This window comes from Drosophila mojavensis, unplaced genomic scaffold (assembly GCF_018153725.1).
Source record: "Drosophila mojavensis isolate 15081-1352.22 unplaced genomic scaffold, ASM1815372v1 contig_19, whole genome shotgun sequence".
In the NCBI taxonomy this organism is placed as follows: domain Eukaryota; kingdom Metazoa; phylum Arthropoda; class Insecta; order Diptera; family Drosophilidae; genus Drosophila; species Drosophila mojavensis.
The window spans coordinates 1022573-1047424 of NW_025318726.1; the positions used below are offsets into that span (position 1 = coordinate 1022573).

General features: G+C 40.8%; 2 protein-coding genes across 2 annotated transcripts; one reads left to right on the forward strand and one right to left on the reverse strand.

The window, feature by feature from the left end:
* Position 1: 1 nt before the first annotated feature.
* On the reverse strand, positions 2 to 8493 carry LOC6572475 (protein Skeletor, isoforms B/C). Its single transcript, XM_001998546.4, has 8 exons — positions 8169 to 8493; positions 5087 to 5590; positions 4755 to 5014; positions 3713 to 3812; positions 979 to 1767; positions 723 to 916; positions 270 to 659; positions 2 to 139 (listed from the first exon to the last, which is right to left on the reverse strand). The coding sequence occupies exons 1-8, from the start codon at positions 8227 to 8229 to the stop codon at positions 98 to 100; spliced, it is 2340 nt and encodes a 779-aa protein (XP_001998582.1). The 5' UTR covers positions 8230 to 8493; the 3' UTR covers positions 2 to 97.
* A 7667-nt stretch (positions 8494 to 16160) lies between these two features.
* On the forward strand, positions 16161 to 19164 carry LOC6572474 (phytanoyl-CoA dioxygenase domain-containing protein 1 homolog). The gene is made up of 3 exons (XM_001998545.4): positions 16161 to 16409; positions 18076 to 18733; positions 18798 to 19164. The coding sequence occupies exons 1-3, from the start codon at positions 16386 to 16388 to the stop codon at positions 18980 to 18982; spliced, it is 867 nt and encodes a 288-aa protein (XP_001998581.1). The 5' UTR covers positions 16161 to 16385; the 3' UTR covers positions 18983 to 19164.
* The last annotated feature ends 5688 nt before the right edge of the window (positions 19165 to 24852 follow it).

The window sequence follows — 24852 nt, forward strand, 5'->3', positions numbered from 1 at the left end:
TTCGATGGTATTCTAGAGCCAATATTATCGATGTTGTTGTTGTTGCTGTTGTTATCTCTTAACTGTGTCGGTGGTGCGGAGATGATGGATTGGTTCCTCAATAGGCTCTCCTCGAGAGCCTCAGCAGCGCGGATCCCATCTGAAATCAGTTTGGTTATTTCCGAAGATTTCGTTATTTCAAAACTCAGTTTAGGCGGTGTTCCATTCATATTGTGATTCTTAATCAAATCGGTTTGGTGCTTCAATAAAAAATTATCGTTGGGGCTGACCTTTGTTTCGTGACGAATCGATGACTCAGCAGCATAGTCTTCCCGGACGGGTGCCGCCTGCCGTAACTCGTGCCGCTCTGAGGCAGCGCCTAAACCATCACCAAAGCTGTCGCATGAGTCATGCACGTGTATCTTCCAACCCAGATAACGATGCGTGAAGCAGTGATAGTAAACGGTATCCGGCGTATTCCTATCCGGCGTCCAGCTGATCACTCCCGGCTCGCCAGCATCGCATTTCAATGTCAAGGTGCGCTGATACGCTCCAAAACTCTGATAATCATCCGCTGGCGGTCCATCAACGTCGGGTGTCCAGTTGCACAAACGTCCTACGCCAGTAGGAGTCACCTGACCAGATCTGGATCGGTGCACACCAGCAAAGATGCGTACGGCCTGGAACATAGGAACATGTTATACGGAATGTATTGGAATTTGGAATGTCTTTAATGCCTTTACCTTCTTTTCTTCCTCTCGCTTGTGCTCATAGCCGCCTACTGGATCATCGCTAATGTAGAACGGATGGTACTTGGCGGGTATGTCCGGATTGTTACCGCCCTCCACAACAAAAGTGTAGGTCTTTCCTCTAACCACATGGATCTCGGGAATCAGCAAACCGTTGATGTACCAGGAGATACCCCAGCCCACGTGACCTATAAAAATGGAGGAAATCCGTAGCTCAAAGAAAAAGATGGGCCTCTTCAGCAATGCTCACCGGTTATAGCAGGATAACCATGCTTGCCACCTGTCGGACCCATTTGGGCATAGAAGACACCGTCCTCTGGCTCATGGCATTGTATGGCCGGAATATCCCAGGCCCCATTACTGCTTACAGGTCGGGGTGTGGGTACCGGTCGACGTTGCGTGGATAGCGTCTCTTGGCGCCTTTGTGGCGCTTGAGCGGGTGTTGTGCGCTTCAGGGCTTGTGGGCTATTCTCATAGAACTCCTCGTCAGGCTCAATGCTGGGACGACCCGCAGGCGGATAACCTGCCCCGCCAGTGGAGCTAATCTGAGTAACTTCTTCCTCTTGTTCGGCTGAGCTGCTGCTGCTTCCCGGTTTAGCGCCCTCTGGCAGGGGGCAGTTCCATTTGGGCTGGCGCCCAAACTCAATCGGATGCAAATGCTTGTTATAGTACGTATGGAAGGAGACCTCCCTGAAATCGTTCAAGGGTCCGATCGCCCACACAACAGACTCCGCTTCGCTCACTGATATCGGCAAATCCAAGTTATCTGTCGCAGACAGCGAGCGCTGATAGGTGACAATGGAGTAGCCATTCACCATGGCCGCATTCAGTAGACGGACTGAGTTGGTGTTGGGTACTATTTTAATGTCCGGACAGGCGCCTCGACCACCTGAGCACTGAGACTTGCCCTCCAGGAAATAGTCTTGGGCAAAGCCGTTGCCAGTTTCGGGATCCACCCACGCCACAGCGGCATCAGCTCCAATCATCTGGCTTATGTTCTTGTTCGGCGAGATGCCAAAGGCCATGTAATTGTTGGGTTCTGCGAAGAATTGAAAATGGTAGTAGCTATCTCAGAAATGTATTGCTATTGGGATCGCAATCAATGAAAGTTGCTCGCCCCATTTCTGGGGGCCAACACAACATGTTCCTAAATGGGTGCCTAGCCAAGCAGCGCACCAGGGACCGGTTTTCAGATTCAGATTCCAGGTGAAAATTCCCAGTTGGCATTCTTAGCGGTTCCAAATTGCCAATCGCAGCTACTGCCACACGCAAGGCTCAAGACCAGTAGCATCATAACATCGTCGCAGCATCCAACGCGTGCCACTAAAGAAATATTCACTCGTAGATGGTCATGCACCAAGATTGTGTTTACCGAGTGCCAAGTGCAGACTGCAGAGTGCTGAGTGCTGAATGCAGATGCGCGCCATCGGCAATGGTAGCATCCAATAGCCATGGCTATTAATTGCCCCATGCTTCATGCTTCATGTTCCGTGCTTCGTGCTCTGTTCTCTGTGCCCAGTGCTTAGTGCTCTGTGCGTTGGTTGCGCAATAAACCAGTCGTCATATTTTGCAACTTGTTATTCTACTAACGATGCTGTCGCTGATCGGTCAATTTGACTGCTAACTGGAATTGTTGTTGTTGTTGTTGTTGCTGTTGTCTTTGGACACAAGTGCGGAGACTCCTTTATTGACTATGCTCAAGCAAAATGTCAAAGCATCATAAATCGAATCAATGTTGAACTGCTCTCAATTTATTTGCTAGTCAAGATCTTCATCTTCATTCAGGGCTGGCCTGATGCATTGATCTAGATCGAAAACTGAGCTGATTTGTATGGATAGTCAAATGGTAATGACAATGATGAGCATCAGGGAATATTGTTTAATTTTTATGCTGAAGATTGACTTTGTATAGGTGACAATTTTTTTTAAACTGAATTTCATTCGGAATAATTTATTAATTCCTACTTTCAGCACACCAAAGACATTGGACATTGGAATTCAAACCATATTTTACTTTAATTTCGATCGAAGCATTGAAATATTTCCAGTGAAAACAAGATCACTGCTCAACTAATTGTTGCTGTAAAGCCTTCCAATATTATAGTTAGAGTTTTGTTGATATCTTAAAGGTATAGCAAAAGTGTCGAAAATTTGAAAACATTTTTCATACTTCCAACGAATAAGTATTTATATCAGCTATAAGATATGTATATGTATCTTAGAAGATTTGGAAAGAAGTATATAAATGCTTTATACATGGTTTATATATGTACTTCAAACCACATAAACAACAAGACTAAATTATATTCTTAAGAGCATTTCATAATGGGGATTCTTATTTAAGTTTGAAAAAGAGTTAAAAAAAGGAACCCCATTTTAATTTTGATACGCTGAAGATAATGGGACCAGACAACAACCCAATAATATATTGCCAGAAAGTATAAATTTTAAAGGGCAAAGAAGTATAAAGCTCAATGCACTAGTACAAATGTAATATTTTGTATATGGTTTCAAAACAATCGAGCAATAAAGAAAAATTATATTCTTAGCCTGTATAAGACATAAGGAAGTCGTAAAACTTGTATGACTTCCTTTTTCATACAGCAAAGGCAGTTTAATCGCATGTTTTATTGCTATGATGATGATGATTTCCTATGAAGATTATTCGTATTTATCTATTGTACAATCCTACTAGCCAAATGAGATGAAATATCAAGTTTAATTAGCACGATCATGCGAAACGCAAAGATTAGCCAGAGAGTTTACTCTAAATTGTTTGGCCAGTCATTAGACACTCCTCGAGCAGTGAATTTGTCAATCAATTTGAATTGATCTGTCGGTCTGCTAATGCGGCAATTCAAATCGTTTACAATGTGCTAAATTGCTTTGGCACTTTGGCCTTTTGGGGGAGTGTCAAGTTCGCGGATAAAGAAAAACCGCAAAATGTTTCCGTATTTGGTTCTGCGGTGGCAACTTAGACTTACCCAACTTGGCGACCAGCTGCACAACGATGCTCTCGCCGGCCACGGCCCAGCGTACTTCGAAGGCCAGATCATCGTAGAGCACCTCGCAGTTGAGCTTCGACTGGAAGAGAATTAGTTTTGCTATTGTATTGCAGATAAGCATTGGAATTGGAGCATCATGAAATGAGTGCACTTGTGGAGTGGTGGAGTGAGCGGGCATGAGGTATTAACAGATGTGGATTCGGATTAGTATGAGGATTAGGAGAAGAATGAATGGTTAGCGCTTGCCAAAATTAAATTTTTTGTACAAATTGCTGTCTTTTTTTTTTTTTTTCTTTTCGGTTTTTGTTGCGTTTAAAAATTTTGCTTTTTGTTTTTATTAATTTTTTATTGAAACAAATCACAGTTCAAATTCAGATTAAAACGTTTAATGAAGCTCATACAAAATGAAAATGTTTGTAGTTTTGACGGAGGGTACGAATACGACGAGAGTTAAATTAGTATGGCTCAGGGGATTGACGTATGTGTATTTCGTATATATGTTTGTGTGTGTGTGTTTGTGTGTGTGTGAGAGAGCAAGAGAGAGAGAGAGAGAGAGAGAGAGAGACGGAGTATAGGTGTTGGGTGTTTAGGGAGAGCGGCTGGGTATCTGGGCTAAGGAAGGGTAAACCCAATAGAAAGATTTGCACACATTTCATTTTGTATAGGCGCTCAATTCAGAAATACAAAGCAAAAGTTTTTTCAAACTCAACAAAACACAGAAGACGACCAATTTTGTAATTGTATATAAAAATGTGCTGCACATATATATTTGTATACATTAAATTCGTGAATTGAAATTGTAGTTTATAAAAAATGCACACACTTAGAGTCTAGTAATTTCAAAGGCAACTCGATTGCTATTGTTAAATAGACGTTGCACGAGTACAAATAAATACGAGTATTAAGATATAAAATGTTTAAATAAGTTCCACGCACACCTCAAATGCTTGGCGAGTGCCTAGGGCCATCTCGGCCATTAGAGCTGCAGCTCGCTGAGTATTTGATTTAACGGCTTCTTTACCTGTGGACTGATGCCCAGCATTTTGAGCGAGGGCGGCACATTGAGGCCCTCCGGCAGGCGGACATGGCCAAAGTCGACGGTGAACGCCTCGCACCAGACCCCAAAGTGTCCAATGTCGAAGATGGTCAGATCTTCGGGCAGCGTCAGTACAATTGTCTTGCGATCGTAGCGACGCAACGGATTCTCCTTGCCATTCTCATCGGGTATGCGCAGGCCGTCGGCCGTGGGACGCTGGCCACGGCCCACCCAGAACTTGGCGTCTGTAAATGGAAATCGAGTGCCAACGTTGGAGTTCGCCCTTCATTAAGCCACGCGTGCTGCCATTTACTCACCTGGCGCCTCGCCGTCGTAGCTGAAGTTGGGCACCAGCAGCGTCTGGGCATCCACAATGACAATGTTATCGGACGAAACGCCGTGCACGCCTCTCAGTGCGCCGATCTTTTGGGGACGGGGAAAGTCTAATGTGCTCGGAATGGCGACATCTCCAAAGTTGACGGCGAACTCGTCGCACCACACCGAAAACCATTTCACATCCCGCAGCGTCTTGCCCTCCGGCAAGGATAGGGTGATGTCCTTGTTGCGGTAGCGACGCGTCAGCGAGGCGGTGCCCCCACGCTCGTCCCGCAGGCGAGAGGCGCCCTCGTTGCTGGGTCGGGCGGTGTTGCCCACATAGAAGTAGGCGGCGGGCGCTTCGCCATCGTAGTTGAATTTCTTGATGAAAATCGTACGGGAATCTACGGCGTAGACGTCACCGGAAACGCCATGATGCAGTCGTGTCAGCGAGCCGATCTTTGTGCCATAATATGGGTAGGCGGCATCACAGCCGTGCTGCAGTGCTGTTTTATAATTTGATATTTTTATTGTTGTTAGCGAGAAAACAATAACAAAAACAATAAAAAAAAAAAAAAAAAAAAAAAATCGAAAAAAGTAAAGCCGCAAATGTTAGGCAAAACAAAAGACTTAAGCAACGAACTTGAGTCGACGCCGTCAGCGCTTAACTCACGCGAGCTAAAGCAGAAAGAATATAATAAAGTAATAAATAAACTGTTCCCTGGCACCACTTAGCAGTCACTTAATTATTCGCATCAAATTTACATATTAACAGCAATTTTCGAGTGACTACTACAACAAGCAACAACAACAACAATCACGTCATATTCTTGGTTGCCAAATTAATGTTGAGCAGGCAGCAGAATAGCTAGATCTGGCAACAAACAGCTAAATTAGAATTAGAATCCGAATCAGAATCTGAATCAGAATCCGAATCGAAATTTGTTCTCTGCTTTGTTATAGATTCTGATAGCTTCTTATGGCCGCGTGCGTTGGCTTTTATGGTGATTACGACTTTATTGTTAATGCGACTCGAACGATGGTGGTCATAAACTTTGACAGGAAGTTTTCGCTTCATGCCATATAAGGCCACATAACAATGGCAATAGAACTCAAGCGGAGTTTGTGGGGCGTGTAACCCAGATTCTGATATTAGTTATTTAACATTTGAGCGAAGCAGAGCAGCGGCAGAGTTCAAAGCGTTTGCCATGGGACAGATACAAATGGCCCGTGAATCAGACAATGGAGAATTGCGTCTCCCATTTTCGGCCGAAGACTTTGCGCCAATTCTATTTTTAAGCCAAACGAATTGGATGGTGAATCTGCCAAATTTTGCAGCTTATTTGCAAAATAGTTGGCGCGTGTGCGCGAATATATTTAAAAGCTTCAAATTTTACCTTCACAGGCCTTTGGACAAAGTTAAACAGCGAGCGAAAATTATTGTTGCTGTTGTTGTTGTTGTTGTTGAAATTCAATTAATTTTTTTTTTATTATTATTGTTTGCTGGGGCTATAAACACGTTTGGCTCTTGCTGCCACTATCAGGCCAACAACTATGGGCGGCCTCCATGGCCTGCAGTTTTAGACGCGACTCGATTTGGTTATGGGGCTCGAGTATTCGCATTACTGTAGTTGTTGCTGTTGTTGTGGTTCTTGTTGCTGTTGCTGTTTGTCGTGTTGTGTGTGGTGCCTACGATCGATACGATTCGTGGCCATGGCAGTTGGTGCTCCAAATTAACAAGATGCCGACAAGTCTTTCCTGTCTGAGCTCAAGAATCTCGGTTACTGTTTCAGCGCACACACAATTCACACTTAATTGAATCAAAGTGCCGGCTGCGAAATAATTCACGAATAATGGTCCAGTTTTGATGCCAGCTCAGATCTACATATGTTTGAGTGGGGCAATATGTCATATGGGGTACCTACGTTTATCAAGCCTAAATTGTTGGCTTATAACAACAACAACAACAGCAGCAGCAACAACAACAACAGCGACGAACTAAATGCCAAAGGTGTAATTAAAAGTTAAATAAAAGCAACAGCACTTTGCCGTCGAGTGTCTTATTAATGATGCTCGGGCCAGAGTTAGACAGAGCCATTAGCCAGGCGGGCAAGCGAGCGGGCGGACAGTCGGCCGGGCGGGTAGGCAATCGAGTGATCAAGCGGTTAAGCAAACGAACCCAAACTCAAATCTAAGCCCAGCTGGAACTGGTTGCCGCAATTGCCAATCATTTGCAGCCTGGCCAGCAGCATTTAACCAATCAATATATATATGTATATATATGTGCACATATGTACATATAAATTTATCTATAAATGATGCTAGTTCAGACATACACTAATATACATGCAAATACATGCATGCATGCATGTATATACATATGTACGTATGCACATATTCGCAAAAACCCAACAAGCAATCTTCAACCCAGAGACCTACTTTCACGTTGCATACAAAAATCGAAGAGAAGAGGAAGACGACGACGACAAAAAAAAAAAAAAAAAAAAATTAAAATACATCGCTTTTCCATTGAGGCAATCGCCTGATCGGAGGTCTCCGAATTGTATCAAGGAAACGCAGCCGCATACATAAATTTATGCTAATCCGTCAGGCAATGTTAATGCAGTCTGGCAGTTGGTCAGTCAGTCAGTCAATCTGGCAGTCAGTTTGGCAGTTGGCTCGGTGGCCAGTTCAACGGTCAGCGGCAATCATAAACGTGGACTAGCGACTGTTGAATATTCATTTGGCATACTTTGCATTCACACTCACACAAAAGATGATATATTAGCGCCGTGTCATTCGGCGCATTGTCTGGCCGCCCTCTCGCCATTAAAATATACATACAGACACAGACACAGACACAGACACAGATACAGATGCAGATACTTCAGTGTATAGCGTGTGGGGCTGGGGCACTAATCTAGTTTTTAGTTTTTATTTGTATTTTATTTAACTATATTTTTATTTTTATTTCATTTTAATTTTTGTTGTTTTTTTTTTTTTTTTTTTTTTTTTGGTTAGCCCCCAATTTGCATCACAATACGCGTACGTCACTCATAAATCACAGCTACTTAGTCTACTTACAGCTCAATGCGGCCAGTAGGCCAACAAGCAGCAGCCAGAGCTTATCCTTCACTGCTGACATGGCTGCCAAGTGGAACTCCAAAATGGAGCTGGAGCACCGTTGTCCACAAAAGTTTCTTGTTGTTGTTTAGTTGTTTGTTTCGTGTGTGTGGGTGCCTTGGTTTTTCAGTAGATCCTGCACACAATTGTTATAAGACACTGTTGGACACACATACACATACACACGCACACGGACACGGACACAGATACAAACAAGTTGTTGGGGGTGCTGCACGATCACGACCAAACGCTATGAACTCCAAAACCGCACTGAAACGACGTTGCGTCTGCGCTGTGCTAGTGAAGAGCTGCGCACCTCATGAAGTTGCTGTCGACGTCAGCAGCGGGCTGGTTTGAGCTGTTGTTGTTGCTGTGTCTTACAAGTGCTTAGTTGTTGCTATTGCTTTGGCACCAGCAGCAGCAACAGCAACAGTTGCTGATGATGTTGTTGTCGCTGTTGCTGTTGCTGTCGTTGTTATTGTTATTGTTATTGCCATTGTGGTCTCCGTCTCATCAGCGTCGTCAATAATTATCGCAGTCAAAGCCCCAAACTGAAAACCTCAAACGGCGCCTTTGGCCAGCAACTCAATTTTTGCACAGAAATTGAGTTTGTGATGTTTTATGAATTTTGTTCATTTGCTCGTTTTTGTTTTATATATTTTATTTTCATCAATGTTTATGTGCATATTCAAATGATATTTTACGCTATGAACTTGTTTCGCTATAAATGCAATTTTTGTCCACAATTTTCGTGTGTGTTGAGGCAACAACAATTGCTTAGCTCTGCTAGAAACGTCTTGTCATTGGCAATAAATATACAATTTAAGTATCATAATTTAAGAAAATACACATAATAAGCAATTGAATTTTGCGCCGTTTGTTATTGTTTACCCATTGGCTTGGGCATTAGATAATGCTGCTCAATCGATTTCCCATGATGGATGGGGCGAAAGACGAATGGAGCGCGAGAGCAGCCGGCTCCAAGTTCACAGCTGGTGGTCGACTGACTCGTGGCTGGAGGTTGCCCGGCGGCTGCTTTGCACAACTTTCTCGTGCAAGGGTTCGCAAAAGGTCAAGCCAGCGACTGCTGGGGCTATCATTTCTGGGGGCTTGTAACTGGTTGGCCAAGGCGCTTGCATAATTCAATTAACATAAAAACTGATTTTTGCGATCAAATCGACACGAACATTTTTCATCTCTCAGCAAACTGAATGCCCACAGGCGAAACTGGCTATAAATCCTTTGTTCTTGGTATTTTTTATTTATATATATTTTTATTATTTTTTTTAGTTTATTATTATTATTATTATTTTCTGATAATCACGTAAGTGTGGTCTGTTTTATTTTCGAGTGCCATTGTCTTCGTAATCCCTCCAGTTTATTGAGCTAACAATGGCATTCCGCTCTTTATGTATTGCAATTTATTTGCGCATTTCATTTCGACACATTTTGCGCATTTAAATAAATTAGCTCAATAATTTCGGATAACGCACACAACGAGCATCGCAGTAACCATAAAGTTTCTATATCAGATTAATTGGTCGAGTTCGATGGGAACATAAAAGATCTTATAGTCGAGCTGTCTGTTTGACGTACCATGCCTCATATATTAACAAAGAAGTGAAAGACTGCCAAATAAACGTTCACAAAAATCGATGCGTATAGAGGAATCACCTGTGTATATTAACAGGTTTAGCTGTCGAGCAGGTGAGCAATTTTCGAATTGTAAAAGGCTATGATTCTGTCTCTAAGTGTGCCCACGATTAAATCTTTTCAGATTTGGCATATCAAAATAGACGCATAAATATATAGATTTACATATAATTATAGTTCTCGTTAATCTATTAAGGTAGCAAACTTGTTATACTTTTTTGATTCAAGCTATAAATTTACAATTCGTCACGCCCCTAAATGAACTTGATATTCTCCATTTAATTTACAATCGAATTTAGAATTTACAATTCGAAGAAACACTAATACAAGCTATAGCCGTTCGTATTAGATATCTGGTTCAGAATACTTTTATTTGCTCTATTTGTTGTGCTTATTGCGGGTAATATTTGCCATCTTACAAATCTAACTCGAAATGCCACTCTTCATATTTAATACTATAAAATATTGGTAATAGAATGGAATTCTCCAGACTTGACACCTTCGGACTAATACTTGTTCCGGTCTCTGCAAAATATTTTAGAAATCAGGATGCCAAAAACCACTTGTACTAGATTTTTGGCTCAGAAGTCTTAGGAGTATGGAATATACAGATGGGCAAGATGGCCCAAGGTAGTAGATAAATAAAAAGGGAGAATTTATCATTTAAGAAAATATTTTGCATATTAAAAAAATCGAGTTGAAATTTCACTAAAAAAGCGAAATTACTTAGTGAACTACCCAATACATATATATGTATATCAGCAGATATGTTTTTGTTCTGGGAAACCAAATATGTATATATTATGTATGTATATAAACCAATATTACAATATATAGGAGTTGCATCGATCAAATCGGAATACCTTATAGAGCGAGGGTAGCTACGCATTTTCTACAGCAAAACCGACAGGATATAAAACCCACATACTCTCTTCACTGTGGGAGTAAAAAGTGATGAGCATCGTGCTTAAGACATCAATATTTATTCAAATTGTATATCTCTCGTTTGACTCGGCACACATCACTTTTGACAGCGTCAATTATTTACGCTGTGCTCTACAATTATGATCAGAGTTAGAAAGCTTCAACACCTCCTTCACCTTGCTCTTCATGCCCCCTAGTCGGCCCCCTGCCACAACAAGGGAGCATGGGGAAAGATTGCATTCAAATGTTTTAGAAAGTGATCGTAAATCAAAAGTTAGTTAATTTTCTTGTTTCACTTGAAGTTTGATTGAAGAGATCATAATTTGCTTGATGAAATGCTTTTTCGTAATCAACATTTCGGCCGAAAGCCATGCGCCAATTTAACGGGTTTTACGTTGCGTGAGCGACTCCTATTATCTGGCCGTAAAGGCAACTATTCCAGTGCGTGCCTTCTCCCATGAGCATGTATACCATAATTTGAATCGCCGACAAATTAGTTTTGAATTTCTTCACTGACATTGAAGTTCAAGCGAGCGATGACCAACTAACAGCCCCAGCAGCAATTAACATTCGAAATTAAGACGTAAAGCTTCCACATTTGGCTCCCCAGTTGCCAGCTCGGCCGGAGCTTCGTCAAGCCGGCCTGGCTCTCGTCTGGCCTAGTCTGGTCGGGGCACTTTCGCAAATAACTATATGTATATATATGTATATATAATTTATATATATATATATGTATTTTTATACCTCGCTGACAGCGGGCTGGCCATTAGATTTATTGTCCCAGTATCTTCGCATGCAAATTCAAATATGTCGCTCTGAGTGGATTGATTCGATAATAAAGCCAGAGATTTTAGATCTTGGATAAAAGCAGCTCAGACCGCACGTAATTAGCCTTTGTTATTCCAATTTCGATTGTCGCTGCGCCTGTCGTGTAATATATATATTTATAATGATCACAGTAATGCCCTTCACGCATATATGCATAGATTTATGTCCCTGGCAATTATAATATCTTCAGCAGCATGACGGGTAAATAAATTAACAATAGTAGCATAAATCATTTAGTTCATATGCTGCGGATTATCTACAAGCACAGGAACTGTCGATTGAAGAAACTAACAGAGAACCTAGTGAGACATAGGAAAGATCAACGTCCAGCTGAGAACAACAATGCGATAAGTTTCTTGCATTGAAGTTTCGAAATATGTTAATTTTTCTATATGGTTTCAGATATGTTTTAATCTTAATTTCAATCATAATCTCACTATTGTTCAAATGCTTATTGTTAAATGCTCAGAGTATGTATATGTATAATGCGGAAGCTGCAGAGATTACCTAGACTACAAAATCCACAATAATATACATACATATATAAATGTATGCACTAACTTTGTATTCAAATTTAAACTAAAACCAGAATAATTGGAACAGACTAGATGTTTCTAAACGAGCTCGAAGTAGCTCGAGGCTTGTCTATTTATGTATATATTTTACATTTAACACTAATCAAGTTATCAAGTTAGCAAGCAGATCAATGATATTTATGTTTCATTTCCTTTTCCCGGTCTAGTTCAGCTGCGAGTGCGAGCTCCTTCCTTTCCCTAGGTAATCACTCACACCTTTTGCACTCGGGCTGGCATCGCGTGGGTCGCCGCTGCAGTTAAATTGAAACTTTCGAAACGGCGCTCGACTTGATTGGCAAACAGCTCACACATTCAGCGCGCTAAGGTCAAGCGAATTGCACAAATCCGGAGGGGGCGCGTCTATAAAAAATATCACTAATCAAAGTGGTATAAAAAATAATCAAAGACACGCTCAAATACACATATCAGTTCAACGCTTCGCGCTGCTTCAGCTCAAAGTGTTTGACTAACAGTTACCCTCTATTTAATAAGGATATGAGTATTTGAATTTGTGTATATAGAAATATTAGAATTTGAATATATTTATATCGGAATTCAATGTCAGTTTGCTTCTTTATAAATACATTAAACCCGAACTTGATTGGATTCATTTCCGATTTACTTTCTCCATGTATGTAACTATTTAATATTGCAAGTAAGCCTCGAATCAAATCACATCTTTTCCTTAAAATATTCATATATGTATGTATATTCCACCCAAACATTGTCTAGAGATCCAAATGCTGCAAATAATTTATCAATAATGAAGTAACCCAAATAACACTGTTATTTCTTTATTAATAAATTTGTTTTAATGATTTTTGTAAATTAATTAATTAAATTGCTTTTCTGAAAATGTTGGTAAACCAGAGACACACGAAACATCAAAGCAGAGAAGCAGTGCAAAAAACTTGAATCGAATCAACAACGATTTCTTTATGTTGTTTTAGTAGTTTTATTTATATTTAGTTTTATGTATAATATAATGTTTTATATTTCTGCTCTAATATGTGCCAAGTATTTGCATAAGCTACATAAGCTATACAATGCATCCATTGTACAGGGTATTACAAATTGGAAAGGCAGCAGATTAAATTTGATGACTGCGATGACTCAACATTTTCTAATCAGACCAGGAGCTGGAGCCATCATCATTAGCAGCACAGCAGCAGCAGCAAAACAAAATTTAAATTTTTGCTGAAAAAAAGACAAACAAACAAACAAAATATGGAATATTATCAAATTGTTGTTATTCAAGCAAATCGCGTGTCTTCAATTTTTAATTAACTTAATTAGCCGCACAAAAGAGCTTGGCTTAGCTGGGGCTCTCAGCTCTCTTTCACTGAAGAACCCAAAAAAAAACCTCTCTGACCTTGGGTTGATCATCTCTTTGTTGTTGTTGCTGCTGTTATTGTGGCTTGTTGGCGGCGTATTCGCAAGCGCGTCAGAGGGGCGTCTATTGGCCGCTTGAGACCTTTCGGCTGCACATTGTTTATGACTTGATTGTTCAGGTGCCACCGTCGTCATCTGCAATTCAAGGGCACCACAGCTAACACGGTCATTATGTATGTAGGAGCTGTTGCCACTGATCAAATTGAATGGCTACCCGGCGGCCGCAATGATTTCTAATTTAAATTTTTACTACCATACATTTGCAAATAATGCCAAGACACTCTTGACTCTAGACTGCTAGACTGCATGCTGGCGGACAGTTGCTTGTTAGCCTTATTTATGGCCAGAGCTGGTGTAATTAATCTTCTGTAAAGTAGTAATACTAACTGTACACACAGAGGCGTACAAGCGTACGAGCATAGGTGAGTGCATTTGAGCCAGGCTCAGCCGGGCCAGGCCAGGCCAAGACTTGGCCAGAGTGCCACATTATTAGCCACATGCCATTAGTTTTCGCCGCCTCGCATAAATTTACAATTTACCATTTTGCATGCATTTCCAATGCGACTTCTTATGACATTCAGAGGTTTTGGCCGACTTGAGCTACGAATGTGTGCCCAGTCAATGGCATCAAACAAATGCTAAAATAAATACAGACTTAAGCACATATTTAGCACCTATTGTTCGCACGACTCGGCTTATAATTCGCTTTTTTAATTGCGCTCTTTTACCTGCAAATTATATAAACATATTCAGGCAGATAAATGCCGCAGCCTAACAATAGTTTTCGCATATTTTGCAGCATTTTTTGGATGAGGAAATCGCAGTTGCAACAGCGACTGTTTCTCGGCAGACGGCGACCCACGCATAGACAGCAATTAACTGCCATATGACGACATCAAGTTGTAAAAAAAAGACGCTGCGCATTAGCTAGACAATAAACATATATGTACATATTTCTACAAATGCACACGGATATATGTACTTACATACGGACATACACACATACACATGTATATATGCTGGCATGCATGCATGCATGCTCAGCGGTCCCCTGAATGAACACACGGATTGCACGTGAGACGCAACTGTTGCATGTTTGTGGAAATTTCGGATATAACTGGAAAATTTTAGGATTGTCAAGCTAAAGTGAAACTAATGTAAAATAATTCATAGATATCACTGCATAACGAAATAATGACTGTAAGTGACAATCAACTAGAACTTTGTGTAGCTTACAAGCTCAAACTAGACCTCAACAGAGATGAGCTATGCTAAGTAATTGTATAAGCAGTGATGGCGATATAGAGACGCCAAATCAGCTTGACAACTTGATCACTTTTCAAACTTTTCTATATCATTTGCGAAATAAGCTAACATTTTTGTGTATTATAATGCTTCGAATTACAAAAATAGATTATAAAAAATTGTAATTTTTTAAATTTTTTTTTTATTTTTGTATACTTACAATTATTTATACATACATATATAGCGTTGTGAAAATGTTTAATATATATTAATCAAATAATCAAACAATATAAAAAGTCTTATGTATTTTATGCCATATACTAATATACTAATATATATGTACATATATATTTATGTATATATATTAATTTTTCTAAAGAGGCCTATTATTTGTTTGCTCTCCGACATTTCCGGCTATATTTACTTTACTTTCCAGTATATACATGTATATACAGTCTTGGTAGATAAGACGCGATTTTCTATTGTAAAATATGTCATTTTGTTATCAATAAAATACAGCAGCTCAGATGAATATGTCACCCAAAGATTATATTTCATATTAATTTAATCTATGCATTATTTATGTAATTCGGTCTGAGTTTAATTCAAACAAGCGTCATATTAAATATTTGATTTTGCTTATGCTTTTTTTACAGATACATATTCTGCTGAAATGGTAAGGCAATTCTTTATAATATATATATAAAAAATCAATTCACTTTAAAAATTAATTTTAATTATTTGAATGAATCATACAATATTAAATAGATATATGCCACATTTTCAGGAACAATTTATGCTCACATATATTTATGTGTAGTTAAAATAACCTATCATTATCATTAGATATACAAATTTTTTATACAAAAAAATGAGTATATCAACAACAACCTGAATATAATATTTTTTAATACAAATAAATCAAGAAAAATACTATATTTTTATTATTTATATTTTAAATTATTAAAAGTCGCATATTTACTTAAATCACGATTTATAAATTAGAAGAATATATGATGTAAACATACAAAAACATCAAGAATAGCAGACAACAATCAAAAAAGGCTAAATTTAACGACAAAGCGCTAAGCTGGCATCACTGCAGACAGAGGCGGAGACCCATAGTAACAGCCAGAAAGGGAGGGCAAGAAGAGAGAGAGCGAGAGAGTGTGAGTGAGCAACGATCGAGAGCATATGCTAAGAATACACATGTGTGTGCATGTGTGTGTGTGTCTATAGAACTGTTCAGCACCCGACGCGTCGTGTGGGAAGCGCATATCAGGCCGAGTGTTCGAGTATTTGATTATTCGACTGCTCGAGTGTTCTGCCTGGTGGTAGAGCTGGGTGCTTCAGATACTGTTTTGAAAAAGGCGAAACAGTTTTGAAACGTACGCGAAACAGAGCAAAACGTTCGCTGTCCAACTGTGGAGAAACGCCTCAACAGAGAGGTGTACGATATTTGAGCGATATTTGAGCGAAGAAAGAAAACAACAAAACCGAAATACAATTTGTTGATTAATTCAAAAAACACAAAACAATAAGCAACACAAACTGAAGCACAATGCACAGCAAACTTTTGGATGAGGTATGTACATACAAATGGATGCCTATTCATCATCAGACTTTAAGCATTTCTATGAGATCGCGCAAGTTTCTTTCTTTTTTGCCGGCTTTTGTTTCTATTTTTGTTGGCAAATGATTTGTGGCCAATTACTTATTGGGCTCCCACCGAGTCCGAGTGAGACTACGCTCTTAGTTTTCGTTACATAGTCATCGGAGGCCCTCCCCCGATCTCCTGTGCCCGCCTTGCTGTCATGAATCTATTTACATTCATCAGCATCATAAACATTGGCAGCCAATGCGTCGCCATTTGGTGTGATTCACAGAAAGCCAACTGCGGAGAAGCATTCGCTATTGCCTGGGAACAAAGACTGCGATGGCCAATTGAGGAAATGTTTTAGCGCTGCTCAAAATTAATTCTCCAGCCAGACGCACATTTATTCGGGTCAGTTCTCGAAGCATTTGTGGTCAGCCTTGTCCAAATGGCATCAAATTATAATGCCCGATCAACTGGTTAGCCCAGCTCCCAATGGCCCAAACATTCATGCATATTCATGCCCATTAGAACTCAACTGGAACGCGCTGAATACTGGGCTCTGCTCGAATGTAACTCAACGCGTTCTCAGCTGCGATTATGCAAGCGCCTTGCTACACAGCAACAGTCGCGGACTTGTGCAAGTTCTAGTTCAACAAACGCTGACTTAATAGCCAGCAGAGCTCCGTGACGACCCTCTGTCAGTTTAGCTGAATTGCACATGCCCGAGCAAACAAACTGCAGTCGATTACGGAATCAGCTGCCCAAGCCTATCATAGCGCACTCTCAAGCCGATTGGCTGGCCTCTCGGGCTGTAATTTTCCACGAGCTGGGCACTTGGCCTGTGGTATAAGTAATACATCCTCCCATTTCCCAGTTTCCCAGTTTCCATTTCCTTGACACTTGCACGCGCATTTTATTTTAGTGAATTTCGTTGGCGTATTCGTCAAAAGGTGGGGCGACGGATCTCCACCAATGATCAGTGCAGGTGTGTTGGTGCCTTTGAATCACTGCGACTATTTATACTCTTGCTTTTCATCTGCTTGCTCAAAGCATTTTCAAATATACTTTTTTATGCGCTGAAACTAAGAGAGCGCCCACAATACAACTGAATTTTGGTGACCAAATCGAATATTGAATACCCTTTGCATAAGCACTCTAGAGCAGGTTGCATGTTGCACAACAAAGTGTAAATACCTATTCAGTTGATAGAATGAGCATACCCTAAGAATGTGTGAATTTTCAATTTCAATTTCACATTGAGTGATTTCAGTGAATGGGCACGAATTTCGCTTTTTGCATGTCAAACGCTGTGGCATTTCTAGAAATTCGTTAATTAGCAGGTGACACAGCTGACAGTGGAATACAAAAGGAAGCGGACTGAAGGTTAGCTCAGCTTATCCCCGGGGGAGATGGGGGAATAGCGGCACTGCACGCGTGTGCCCATTACATATAGTCGGTCAGTCTGATAATGTGCGTCTGTATACGTCTGTGTGTGTGTGTGCGGGAGTGTGAAGCCAGACACAGACCAGACGGCGCAGAGATAAGCGTCACATAGCACAGAGCTTTATGAATCAAATCGGACCTTCACCCGCTTTTTCGTAGTTGCTTCAAGTGTTTCTAGCAACAACAACTGAATTATGCTTTCCATTGGCAGTTTAACGAGAATGGCTACGTGGTCATAGAGGACTTCCTGAAGCCCGAGGAGGTGGAGACGCTGTATCAGGCGGGGCGAGCCCTGTGCCTGGATGCGCCACAGTCGAATCGGAAGATCTTCAGCACCGTCAAGGCGGAGGATGCGCACAGCAAGGAGCTGTACTTCCTGGAGTCGGGCGACAAGGTACGCTACTTCTTCGAGCAGGGCGCCATCGGGGATGAGGGTCAGCTGGTTGTGGATCCGATGATCGCATTGAACAAGGTGGGCCATGCGCTGCACGTGGAACATCCGACCTTCAATGCGCTGACCTTCAGCAACCGTGTCAAGGAGGTCTGCTGGCAGCTGAACTTCAATAGGCCGGCCGTCTGCCAGAGCATGTACATCTACAAGAATTCCGGCATTGGCGGCGAGGTGACACCACACCAGGACTCCTGGTTCCTGCACACAGAGCCCAACTCGGCGGTGGGCTTCTGGTTCGCTCTAGAGGACTGCACCCTGCAGAACGGCTGCCTGCAGTTCATCAAGGGCTCGCACAAGAGCGGCGTGCACCGGCGCTACGTGCGCAATCCCGACACGAACGCCTCCGAGCTGATGGTCTACGATCGCGCATCGCCCATCTATCCGCAGTCGAGCTTCACGCCGCTCCAAGTGAGCAAAGGTGAGTAGCTGAAGCTGCGGCCAGTTCCACAATACCAGTCTAACCTGTTCTCATTCCTGGCCAGGCACCTGCATCGTCATCCACGGCAATGTGGTGCACAAGAGTGAGCCGAATCGCTCCCAGAAGAGCCGCCACGCCTACACCTTTCATGTGATTGAGACTGAAAACAATGTGAAGTATTCCGAGGACAACTGGCTGCAGGCGCCGCAGGACAAGCCATTCCCTGTGCTCTTCGAGCGCAAGGCCTAGTAGCCAAACGGAATTCAATTGATTGAGATTGTATCACAAATTGATGCTGACTTCGGTATTTTTGCTTATAAGATTGAGAGTGAGTTATTTGAATGACTATGATATCGCCATATATTTTAAGTTGTTGTACATGACATGAGTTTTATCAAACTATAATAAATCAAGCCTAATATGTATTTTAATTAATCGATGTATTCACTATGAGTATACAAATGTGAACTATAATTCTTTTAGAAGAGAAAAGCTGGTCAAAGAGACCTTCAGCACTCTAATAATAATATTAGTAATGGAATGGAAAAGTATTTTTAATAAAAATATCAATTTTTCTGCCAGCTAGAAAATTCCAACTAGAATTGACTGCAAAAACATTAAACATCGCATTGGTTCATTTTTCTGCTAAGCCCTAATGCCATCGTTGATATTCGACTGCTTTGGTTTTTGGCTCTGCTAAGCATCAACATCGAACCTCGATAATTGACAGTATAGGTTCTTAGCTTCGCTAAGCTCAAAATCATACTATTCCTGTCAGCTTAGAAGTATGCTAAGCCTTTTCAATTAGCGTATTTCATTTAGGCACATATGTATGTAAATCTAAGGTCATTTATATTTATCGATATATTACAAACTGCCCATGGTATGTGCGCGGCTCAACTCTACATCGAGATCTGAAACTGTTTACTGTGGAGGAACAGATTGGGAGACACACTAGCCGATATAGTGACAGACTGGCTAGACACCGGAGCAGACTAGCGAGAAGATTGCTTCCTGCGAGACCACTAAAGCGATTAAAACGCTTGGGTTTTGCCAAAAATATTAGATAAGTTTAGTTTAGGGATACTTGTAAATATATATTTGTAAGTCCTCCTGAATACATCAGAAGGTTATGTTCTATATAAATAATCTAATTGTGTTGTTAAGGTACTAAACTTGCATTGTACAGATTCAGCGCTTAAAATAAATATACAAAAAAAAAAAAAAAAAAAAAAAAAAAAATGTATATTTATCGGTATATTATTTAGAGCATTATATATGAGAATTGCGTAGTTAGAAATAATTACTCTTTGTTTATGCTGGTGAATATTCATCTGTTTGATGATTATTCATTTAAATTTTAAAGTTATATTTTAAATATGTGTTAAATGATTCTGTAATACTGTTATACATTAATAAGCTCAGCAGCTAAAAGTATGCAACACTGCATGCAACGCTGGTATTTTATGTGTACATATTTTAGATCAGCTTGAAACTGTTCTACATACGGTATTTAATACTTGAGGATATTATTATTTTGTGCGCTGAAAATTATGCAATTGATTTTTAATAATTAAATTGATATTTTTTTTTTATATTTTGATTATTTATATTGGATTTATCTATTGCTAATAAGAATTCATTATTTTAAGTTCTTCAAGCAAAGAGAGTGTGGCTTACTCAACCTGAATATCTGCATAGTTAAATATCCTTGAGCATTTACATTATTCATTACTGTTCTACAGTTTTTAAAGGTTTTTTCTATTTAGTGATTTTTTTTTTTTTTTTAATTTATTAAACATACATATTATAAAAAAAATTCATTTATTGTTTTTAAATATGCAATAATCAAATCTGAAATAAGTATTATTTACAGATATCAAAATGTTTCACCTGAATTTTAATCATTTTTGTCGATTCCATATACCTATCTAAATATCTAGAGATAACTCTGTTAAAATTCTAAATGGAGAAATCTTCGGAACATAACTCTATTTTCTAGTCCACTGTAAGATGTCATTTAAAATGAAATTAATTAGCATCTATCAAAATTCTCTCTACGCGTTCGCCTGCTTAACAAGATTTAAGGTTCAGACAGGCTATTTTGTCACTTAATACATCTTTCACAACTTTATCAAAGTGATTAATCTATAAAGCTTGAACTTTTAGAGCCGGAACTAAGAACTCTTGTATTTGAAATGTGTTATTTTGCGAAACGAGTTCTATCTTTCATTCATAGTTTTATAGACAAGCAACAAATATTTCTTGGCACGTGTTTAAATGCCATTTACAGCTCCAATTGGAGTTCGAGTTGTTTCCTTTTACCAAATGTAGATATCCTTTAGCTGCTTCCAGTTTTTTGTTTCTTAAATGAGATAGAATCTGGCATCCTTGCCTTCACTTATAATTAATGTGACTAATTTGTGATAATCGACATGGGAATCTTGTTTATTAAACGTTTTGGCAAAAAACAAAACCAAAGCCAGGGGAGCTCCCATACAAAGCCTTTCACATGTTTCGGCAGCCCAGGCACACACACAGACACACACGCACACCTGTACACTAAATGAAGTGGACAGTTTTTGCTCCTTGAGTCTTTTGTTGTCGCTGTTGCAGGCTGCTCTGGCTTCTTCTTATATGTATGTAATGTTCTTTCATGTTGCAAAACGATTTGTTGGGCGCAAGATTTATGAACTTGTTTTCGCTGACAGCCGACAGTGGTTAAGGTAACACACACGCACACACACACACAGGCGACTCGCTGTATATGTATGTGTATGTGTGTGTGTGCGTGAACATGCCGCTAATTAGAAGATTTTAATTATCTGTTTTCAATCAGCTTCCACTCAGATAATGATAATGCTGCCTTGTTCTCGTTTTTTTGTCTCTTTGTTGGTTTTTGTTTTGCCTTTTTTCACTTTTGGCTTGCGGCTATTTAAGCCAAAATGCTGTTGACATTTACCGGGTCGACGGCGACGTCGCTGTCCGCTTGGCCGGCAATTTTGGAAGGTGTTTTTAGTATCACGGCCACGCGAATGCTGCCAATAAGTGCTGTCAAAATGTCCTAAATCGATTAGAATTGATTTTGAGAAGCTCGCTGACAGGTCAAGCGAGCGAACTGGGATAAACCCCTCCGATGCTGGGCTGCTCCTGATCCTGTAGCTCTGCCTCTGTCTCTGCCTGTGCCCCCGTCCGTACACAATCACAATAGGGGATTACAGTTGTCTGTCGTGTTCTGCGGCCAGCACGTTGATTGTCGGCCTTTTTGCCCAGCCCAGCTGAGCTGAGCCAGCTCGCCCGTCAGCGCCCTCGTTGCGTGTTTAAGGCCCAAAAGGAGGCGATGTCGCTGTCATTGACGATTTATGTCAACTGCCGCCGCGGCACAATATTCAAATTCTTTGCATTCACTCATCACTTGTCGCCAGCTCGTTGCCTGCCTGCGCCCCTGCAGCGGATGGCGCAGAGCGCGGCCTGTGGACCGAGGATTGGGGGTTGCTGCTTGCTGGTTGCTGCTTGCTGCTTGCCGAGCTGCCAGTTAGGAGCTGGGGACGGCATGAGCTTTTGAAGCGCTGAGCTGCAAAATTATGTGTCCGGCATCGAATACCTGACGAGGGTTGCTCAATGGCTCCATCAAACTATTTGGTTGCAACTACAGGGCAGATCTATCAGGGCTATAACTCACAATGTGGACCAGGTGCGCAGATGAATAGGTGAATCGTATAGGCGGCTCATTTTGGCCAACTGTTAATCAAAATCTAATCTATGTTCCATCCATTACATTTATTATTGAAGCTGAAGCACCTCACCAAATGAGACATTAACTTGCGGCAATGAATACTAAAAACTAAAATGATTTAAATATATAAAATAATATAATAATACTATGTATATTCATCTATTGCAACTATAAATATCGATTCACATACATATTTAAGCATTGATAGTCCATTGATATATTAGCAAATCAGTTTAAGTGATTATGATCTGTGATTTCTAATCAGTTATTCACTAAATATGCACAATTCCTTGTGATTATTAGCTAAATGTAGCTTTTCATCTTAGAGCTGAATGCAAATGATTGCATAATGCATAAAACTATTGTGAGATTGAGCAATTCATTGATTGTCCAAGTCGAATCTTTTTCGACAGTTTGTATGCACTGATTTTCTGAGTCGTGAATCAAAGCTGTAATTGATTATGATAGTTCACTGCTTCAGCAGTTCATGAACGTTCATGAACGCTATTATTGCTTATTGAAATGAACTAGAATGCGAATTTGAAATCAATGCATTGTAACATATTAATTTTATTTATTTATTTTTTAAATAGTTTTTCGCTTGATATGATGCACTTAAATATTTCTGTTTATAATAATATGTATTTATGTTAATATAATGTTAAGTATAATAAGTAATATTAAACATATTTCCTGTAACCTTTAGTAGAAATTTAATCTACAACATTTTTATTTTTTTATTTTTATGATATGATGTAAACTATATAAATATTTTTAAGGCTATGTAACAGACAGGACACAATGTTCTGGGTCGCCACTATCACAGAAGAAGTTGAAGGTGATATCTCGAATATATGTATTGCAAAGACTTCATCCTTTCAAATATCATATTACAAATGTATATATCCATACAACACATAGAAGACAAGCTCTGGCAATAGGTTCTTTATACCCTTATCATATTTGCAAAGTTCGTAAGCTGTAATTTGTCAAGCCACCCTCTCTGGAGCCAAGTGGTATTTCTGTCTAGTTAACTCGCAACACGTAAATTGAATTCAAAAACAAAATTTATTTAACTCTAATGGATTTGGGCATCGCGAGTGGTTGGCCGAGCTTTGCCTTTGCCCTTTACGCCTGTCCGCCAGTCCGCCTGCCCGCCAGTCCGCCTGTTCTCCGCTTTCCATTTCATGTTGCGTTTCTCGCACGCCTTACGTTGCCTTTGTTGTTCCTTTGATTTGACAGGATTCATTGTCTCCGCCACTTGAATGACTTCAAGCTTACGCGCCGCAGCGGCAGTCGCAGTCGCAGCCGAAGTCGCTATTTCAGCCGCTGACTCGGAGTTAGAGTCCGTCGCGGGCCACATAGCCACATTGTCCGCCTCGTGGAATCCATCGTCGTCCGAGCCTGAAGTCAATGCGTATTGACATTTTAAATGCGTCCATCACATTGGGTAGACTTTAGCTTTGGCCTGTGGCTCATCGCCTGGCTGCTTGCGTCTCTGCGAGCTGACGGAATTGATTTAAATATATTTCTGCCCCAAGGGGCCAGGTCGTTGGGCATTTTGTGTATTCTGTTTTGGTGGGCATGGGCAGTAAATTGGTTGGAAGCTGCAACAGCAACAGCAGCAGCAATGGAATTTATAAGTGACGCGCATTTTGGACGCTTTGATTGACTTGTGTCACTTTGTCTCATTTGTCAGGCGAACGCCTTCATCCAGTTGCTGGCGCTTAAGTGTCAGGTGTCTCATTGGGCACTCAATTGAAATGTTCGCCATCAATACGGATGGCTGGGAGAGGCATGAGGCACGGATCGGCTGGCACTCAAGGCTTTTGTCCAAGCCAAATGACATGCGCCTACATTCAAATGCCCATCAAAACATTATACGGATGAGCGGCCACTGAGAGACTGGGAGAGTGAGAGGGTGAGCGGGTGAGAGGGTGAGCGGGTGAGAGGGTGAGCCGGAGGCAATGGCAGCGCATCCTTTTGGCAATATCCTGCCGCAAAATCCCAACAGCGACTCATACATGCGATTTATGACAGCTGTGTGTATATGGCCACCGGCTGGCACAGGAAATGTCCTGCCTGCTAACCGGAGATATGTTTCATATCCTGCAACACGTAGCCGACTGCCGTGGGAGATCCGCATTCATTTCACAATTGAATGCCGCAACTCAGGCTCTGTGACAGCCAAGATTTGTTTGTTTGCCCCGCCCCTTACCAATGCCACCCGCCGCCCCAGCCACGCCATCCACATCTTAGCCGACTCGAAAGGGGTAACTGTTCTGTTAATGCGCCAACAAATATATGGCTCAATTGCGTTAGCCTCAACTGAATGTGCCATGGCCCAAAGTCCTTGCCGTCACAGCATGACAGCGCAGCCAAG

Excerpts from the sequence above, each read along its gene's own strand:
- LOC6572475 (XM_001998546.4), bottom strand. The coding sequence starts at position 8,229 with ATGTCAGCAGTGAAGGATAAGCTCTGGCTGCTGCTTGTTGGCCTACTG. Across the intron at positions 660-722 it reads AGCGAGAGGAAGAAAAGAAG|GCCGTACGCATCTTTGCTGG; the intron begins GTAAAGGCATTA and ends CCTATGTTCCAG. Across the intron at positions 140-269 it reads CGATTCGTCACGAAACAAAG|ATGGGATCCGCGCTGCTGAG; the intron begins GTCAGCCCCAAC and ends AACTGATTTCAG.
- LOC6572474 (XM_001998545.4), top strand. The coding sequence starts at position 16,386 with ATGCACAGCAAACTTTTGGATGAG. Across the intron at positions 16,410-18,075 it reads ACAGCAAACTTTTGGATGAG|TTTAACGAGAATGGCTACGT; the intron begins GTATGTACATAC and ends TTCCATTGGCAG. Across the intron at positions 18,734-18,797 it reads GCCGCTCCAAGTGAGCAAAG|GCACCTGCATCGTCATCCAC; the intron begins GTGAGTAGCTGA and ends ATTCCTGGCCAG.